This window comes from Poecile atricapillus, chromosome 28 (genome assembly GCF_030490865.1).
Source record: "Poecile atricapillus isolate bPoeAtr1 chromosome 28, bPoeAtr1.hap1, whole genome shotgun sequence".
NCBI lineage: Eukaryota > Metazoa > Chordata > Aves > Passeriformes > Paridae > Poecile > Poecile atricapillus.
Window position 1 is genome coordinate 1,716,710 of NC_081276.1, and position 6,956 is coordinate 1,723,665.

A 6,956-nucleotide genomic window follows, 5' to 3' on the forward strand; every position below is an offset into this window, starting at 1 on the left:
GGGGAAGGATTCCCGAGCCCTTCCAGCCCCTCAGGGCGGCATCACCCCCAGGACAGGGCGCGTTTCCCTCGGGATCTCCACCAAGGACGCGATCCGGGCCTGGGCAGCTCCGTGTCTGCACCACCAAAGCTCCGGCATTCCCGGCCCCAATCCCTGTGGAATCTCCATGGGGAACAGGGGGGGATTGGGAACCGCTCCCTCTTTATCCCACGGCCCGTTTTGGGGTGTCCAGGGGGCTGTCCCCGCTTCATCCCACACCAAACACACCCCAGGTCCTCCCTGCACGGAAAAAGGCCCCAAAGTGGGCGAGCCCAGGGTGTCCTGGAGGTGCAGGAGCAGTGCCAGGGATGGATCCCAGGGATCCAGGACAGGAATCCGCTCCTCTCCTGCCTGAACCTGTTGATTTACCCCCAAATTCCTGCTCTGCTGCAGCCTCCGGGCTGAAGAGGAGACAAAACCCCGCAGGGAAGCCAGGGAGAGGAGGATGGAGAGAGGGACTGGGGCCTTGAGCTTCCTCATTTTTCCCCTTCCCATTTCTCGCTCCCAGCCTGGGAATTGCTGCTCCAAAGACCCCACAAGCCAGGGGGGAGTGGAGCCACCGCCCTCACGCCGTTCCCGCATCCCATCCTGATCCTAAAATGTTTTTAGCACACGGATTTGTCTGGATCATCTCCAGCTGAACGGCCCTGAGGGCCCTCCCTCAACGCTGCACCCCAAAACACCAACCCGGAATCGCCTTCCTGGCACTGCCAGGGATAACCGGGCACGGATCAACCCTTGGGGCCACCCTGGGGAGCCTTCCCTTATCCCAGCCCCATCCTCGGGGATGATCCCACAGGCTCAGCCCCGCATCCCTCGCTCCTGGAGGTGCAGAGGAGCAGGAGGGAGCAGGATCCCAAATCCACCTTGTGCGGGTGGATCGTGGAGGGATCTGAGCCTTGGGATGCTCCCAAATCCCTCTGTCAGAAGAACAAAGCTGCGATCTCTCTGCAGACGCAGAGGAAGCGACAAGCGGCAATGATTTATTTCCCTTCCCTGGCAGATAAATCGGCCTCGGGAACGGGGTTTGTGCTAAATTAAAATTTGCATGCGGTAATATATTTAAGCAACTTTCCTTCCACTTCGTTATAAACAGCGTTTCTCAGGGGGTTATTTCGGAGCTGGCCCCGTTTCATTTATCTCCGGCGCGAGCCGGCGTTAATTGTCGGGGTGGAAATTAAAACCACAGCGGCAAAAAAAAAAAAAAAAGAAAAAAGAAAAAAGAAAAAAAAATTTAAAAAAAGGAAAAATTAATAAAATAAAAGAGCCGGGGTTGGAGGTTGGAAGCGAAATCATCACCCAGGCACAGGCACCAGCTCTGAGGCCTCAGTAAAAAAAAAAAAAAAAAAAAACAAAAAACGATGAAAGGCGAAAATTCCCGCTCGGTGGCCGCGTTTGGTTTCCCGGCGAAGGCGGCGAGGCTCGGGGAGCCCGGTGGGCAGCGAGCCGCTCTCTCCCGGAGGATAGCGAGAAGGTTTTTACATTCGGTTCTCTAGCTTTATGATATCACATACACTCATACAGCTAGATAACCAAAGAGAAAAACCCACCCAGGTCTCGAGCAAACGGGGCCTCGGGGGACGCCCGAGCCCCCGAGAGTTTTGTCCCCTCAGCGCCAGCAAGGATGGAGCCCCCAGGGTGGGACGGCAGGGATGGGCTCCGGTGCCTCGGAATGCGACCCCCGGTGCCCACCCCAGAGCCCCAAGGCGGTGTCGCCGCCCCCAAAAAGGAGCCGGACCCCAAAGCGGGCTCAGCCCAGCGCAGCCCCCACGGGGCAGGGATGTCACAGGGTGTCACCCCCGGGCTCCGGCCCCGCAGGGCAGCACCAGGGAGCTGAGTCCTTGCCAGCCCCAAATTCGCCCCCAGCCCCAGCCCGGAGCCCACTCCCACTTGATAATTGCTGGAAATTACTGGCACGGAACTGCTGAGTCAGGAAAGTGGTTGGGCAAGGCACGGGCCCTGCCCGAAATGTCCCCCCCGGGGTTCCCCCCTCGATCTTCTCCTCTTCCTCCCCTTCCTCCCGTATCCGCTGCCGGGAGCCGGGCCCTGCAAACCCGGCGGGGACCCCGCACCTCCCGCGGGTCTGAGCCGTGAATTTCCCTGGGGGGGTCACCCAGAGACCCCCCCCGGGATGGCCCCGTCCCCAGCGGGACTCTGCGCCCCGGCCGGGGGCTCCGGGCAGCGGCCCCGGGCTGTTCCCGGGCAGCTCCGGCCGTGCTCGGAGGGAAACTCGGCGGAGCGGTTGCTCCGGTGCCCAACTGGAGCCGGGGAAAGGACGGGAGAGTCCCGGGAGGGCTCCCGGGGAGGGCTCCCGGAGCGGGGGTACCTGCTCGTCCCGCTGGGGCCGCTGCTGCCCGCGGTCGCCGTCGGCTCCGGGTCACCGCATCCTTCCCAGGCCGGCGGGGAGCGGAGGATCCCGGGGATGGGGATGGACATCCCCGCCCGGTGCCGGAGCCGGAGCCGGTGCCGGTCCCTCTCCCGCTGCCCGGCGTCTCCGGGCCCTGCCTGTAAAGTTGAGGCAGAGTCGGCGGCGCAGGGCTGGCTGGAGGGCGGGGGAGGGCGGGAGGAGGGACGGGGCGGCCGGCGGGGACAAAGCCCGAGTGGCGGGGCTGGGACAGCCCGGGCGTGGGGCCGGGGCAGGGGTCACCCCCCCCGGGAGGGGCAGCGCCATTCGCCAAGGCCGCCGCTGTCCCCGGGGACCGCTCCGTCTGCTCGGCCCGGGCTCCCCCCCGGTGGCAGCCGGCCCGCCCCGTCGGGGAGGCGGCGGTGCCCCGGGGGTAACCCCGCTAGGGCTGGGCGCTGCCGGAGCCGCCCCCCCGGCCCCGGCTGGGGTTAAACCCCGGTTCCCCGGGAGGAGGAGCGGCCGTGGGGGTGGGGGGCGGCTGGGCCGGTCCTTCCCGTCGGGGCTGCGCTCACGGGCGCCGCTTGCAAAGGGGAGATTTGGGAGATGCTCAGGAGTCAAGCGCGGCTCGATCCAGCCTTTATCCCGGGTCTAACGGGGGTCACGGCGGGCCCGGCCTGCCTGTGCCCCCCGGACGCGGAGAAACCCCCCTGGCCCGGGAGAAAGCGCGGCCGCGGCTCGGAGGGGCGGCGGGGCAGAGCCTGGGGTCGAGGTCCGGCTCCACGTCCCCCCCGTGCGGCCGCCCGGGGCCGGTCCCCGCCGTTCGAGGGTCCCGCTCCGCTCTCCCGGCGACCCCGGGGCAGCACCGGCCGGGCCCGGGGGGCTCACGGGCCTTTCCCCATCGCCCACCCGGGAACGCACCGGGGGGCGCAGCCGTGAGCCCTGCGGGCCGGGACCACGCGAGGGTGGCCGGGCACAGCGGAGCACACGAGGCTCCGGTCTCAGCCCCGGTGCAGGGCTCACACACCCATGGCCACACTCGCCCAGATGCCCGCACAGCAAGCCACAGGCACGCAGGAGTCCCGAGTGTCCCCCTGGTTGTCCCCAGTCTCCTCACGTCCCCATTCACCCGGCCTGGCCCTGGCCCGGCGGGGTCCGCGGCCCTCCCGGTGCTCTTCCTCGCTCCGGTGAAACGGCGGAAAACGAAAGCAGCGGGCAGGCCGGGCACGGCCCCGGGCACAGCGGCGAACCGTGGGCAGCGCCGGGCCGGGGCCGCTTCCAGCGGGCACCGGGAGCAGCGGGTCGGGCTGGGCGGCGGTGGGGCCCGGCTCCCGTTCCCGGTGCTCTGATTTCGGGAGGGAGGCACAGATCCGAGCAGGGCCCGCTGCCCGCACCAGCCCTTTTATATACCCACAGCTATATAGAGAGGACATGTAGGATATATAGGATATATAGGATATATAGGATATATAGGATATATAGGATATATGGAATATATGGAATATATGGAATATATGGAATACCCGCGCTGGAAGGCACGGCGGCGCATGTAGAAATGCCAATCCCCCAGCACCGGGGACTCCCCGGGAGCAGCGGGGCTCTCTGCCCCTCACCGGGAATCCTCAGGGCTGGGCAGCCCTTGGCCGGAGCCCCCCAAGCTGCCAGCGGCGGCCGCAGCATCGCGGGGAGCGAGCGGAGCCTCCTCCCGCCGCCACCGGGCACCGGGGACCGGGCACCGGCCCCGCCGCTCTCCGTGGTGCTGAACGGCGGCGGCGCCGCGCCCCGGGGCCGTGCGGGGTCGTGCCTCCTCCGTCCTTCTCTCACCGAGCTGCCGCTAATTGATTATCATTATCACGGCCGTTAATTATTATCGTTACCGTCCCCGGTGCTCCGCGGCGCGGCCGAGCTCTGCGCGGTGGTGCCAGCGCCGTGCCAGATCACCGGCTCGTCCCCCGGTACGGCCCCGGTGCTGCTGCCCGCCATCCCCCGCACTCCCCGCACCACGCGTGGGGCCGAGCCGCCGCCGTTACCTCCGAACCGGGGCTCCGCAATTCGCCCCTCGCTGCCCGTCCGCACCTGCCGGGCCCCGCCGGTGCCGGTGCCGCTGCCCACGGCTGTGCCCCGGCCGGCCCAAAGGGTAAAACCCCAACAACGAGCGCGGCCCCGCAGCTCCGCCGAGGGAACGAACGAGACCGGCCGAGCTTTGCCGCCGCTCCGGGAGCTCGCTCCGGTCCGGGCCCCGTTCCAGGAGGGGCCGGTTCGGGCAGCACCGCAGCCGGTGCCTCTCTGCCCGCCCAGGGCCCCGCTGGCACCGCGCAGGGCCCGGGAGGGCCGCGCTTCGGCCCCGCCGGTGCCCGCTGCCCGCTGCCCACGGCTCGCCGTCCCCGGGAGGCGCGGGGCGAGCTTGGCACCGCCGGTACCGGGGAAGCGGCCGCCCCACGCGTGTCCGCGGCGGGGGCTGCACGGCGCCCGCCCGGGCCCGTTCCTCCCGGCACTTACCGGCTCGTCGCCCGCCCGTAGCCGGTTCACCGGTGGCTGCGGGCGCTGGACCGGCCCCGGCGGCTCCGGTCCCCCCCTTTTCCCCTCGCCTACACCCCCGTGTGAATCAAATACCTTCACTACAGCAGCCATGTTGGGCTCCGGTGCGAGCGCGGCGCTCGCCGCAGGAACCGGCGGCCGCCTCGGCGGGAGGCTCGGGGAGGGGGCCCCGCTTCCCCCCGGAGCACCGGGCGGCCCCGGCCCTGTCCCGCCGCACCGAGCGATGCCGCCGGGGGCCGCTCCCCGCCGGCCCGGGAAGTTGCCACCGTTCCCGGTAACGCCGCCAACTGCGGGTCCCGCACCTGCCCCGCATCCCTCCGGTGCTACCGGCCGAGTCCCGGGGCTGCCGCTGGGGAGGAGGAGGAGGAGGAGGAGGAAGAGGAGGAGAAGGGGGAGAGCCGCGGTTACCTCCGCCTCGCCCGGTGTCCGGTGCCCGCGACGCCGCTCGGCCGTGCCCACCTGGGGATGGAAAAGAGAGAAGATGCGTCAGGAGGAGCCGCCGCCATCGCTCCAACTTGGAGCAACTTTCCCGGCGAGGCCGGCGGCGGGGGCGGGGGGGTGGGCGGCGCTGGAGCCCCTGCCCGGCCAGTCCCGGCCGCTCCCCGGTGCCCCACGGCCGGTGTTTTCCACGCGTGGGGTGGGGACAGCCCCCGGCAGCCCAGGGCCGGGCTGGGACACGGCCTCTGCCGCCGGGACATCCCGGATTTGGGGCAGCCCCACTCCCGGTGCCCGTCCCTCCTGTCCCTACCAGCTCCCCGTGGCCACCGGAGCCTCCCCGGGCACCTCCCGCTGCTCCCCGGGCACCGGAGCCGCTCTCCCGCCCGGCCCGGTTCCCCTCCAAAGTGGATTTTTTCTGCTGTTTATTTCCCTCCCCCCTTTTTCTCCCACTGAGATTTTTTTTTTTTCATCAATCCCCCCCCCCCCGTCTTTTTTTCTTTTCTTTTTCCCGCCCCAATTTTTTTCTTTTCTCTAATTTTTCTTCCCCCCCTCCCGCCCCTCGTTTGACTCCAACGTCGCTGGGAATTATTTGCATTTAAAATACAACGACTCCTTTCCCTCCACGTCGCTTCGCAGCTCGATTCCACCAGCACGGGAGAGGAGGGGGAACAATCCCAAGGAAAAGGGGTCCCCAAACCCCCGGAAAATCCCCCCGAATTCCTGCCCAGCTGAAAATATCGATGTGGGGGGGAAAAAACCTAAAGATTTAACAGATTTTAAGAATTTCCTTCCCGCAGCCGCTGTCACCTAAAGGTGTTGTGGCAACAAAGAGCGGGATGGCATTTGACGCTCGTATTTTTGGCCTAAATATTTGCAAAAAAAAATTAAAATTATTCCCCCCAAAGCCCCCAACGCTTTGCAAAAGATTGATGTGCCTGGAAACCATCACATCCTGCCCTGCCAAGTGCTTCCGAGGAAAATCTGATTTTCCATTTATCCCCCCCGCCGCTGCTGATCCCGCCGGAGAACGCAGACGCGCGAGGAATCAAACACTGGGAATCAAACAACCATTCCCAGTCCAAACTGGGAGCCCGAACGGTTTTTTCCCCGTCCCAGTGCGCGGCGGAGATTTCCCAGCTCGGGGAAGAACGGAGTGGAATTCCCTGCTCGGGCAGAGCCGGGCACAGGAGCACTCCCCAGATACTTTTTTTTGAAGGGAAAAAATAGTAATAAACCAAGAGAATTAATTAATTTTTTTCCAACCTTTCCCCAGAAATGCCGAATTTAACCCCGGCCCTTTTTCATGGGGATTTTTAATTTTTTTTTTCCCCCATGAATTTTTTTTTTAAATTTTTATTTTAGTTTTTGGTTTTTACGACCTCGCACCAACGCAGGGATGGAAGGAGATGCCCACACAACACCCTCAACCCCAGACAACATCCCCAGCGCCCCTTTCTCCCTGCTCCCCTTTTTTCCTTTTCTTCCCTTCTTTTTTCTTTTTTACCCAAAATCCTTCCCCATTAAAATAAATTTAAAAAAAAATAAATTAAAAAATAGCTGCACACACCGAAACTTCGCTCCGGCAGCCCCTTACCTCGGG

At 65.2% G+C, this 6,956-nt stretch overlaps 1 protein-coding gene across 1 annotated transcript; it reads right to left on the reverse strand.

The window, feature by feature from the left end:
• Positions 1-3,031: 3,031 nt before the first annotated feature.
• Positions 3,032-5,616, reverse strand: LOC131589488 (collagen alpha-1(I) chain-like). The gene is made up of 5 exons (XM_058859053.1): positions 5,327-5,616; positions 4,258-5,267; positions 3,994-4,194; positions 3,424-3,725; positions 3,032-3,322 (listed from the first exon to the last, which is right to left on the reverse strand). Exons 1-5 carry the CDS (start codon positions 5,614-5,616, stop codon positions 3,032-3,034), a joined length of 2,094 nt encoding a protein of 697 aa, XP_058715036.1.
• Between the last annotated feature and the right edge of the window lie 1,340 nt (positions 5,617-6,956).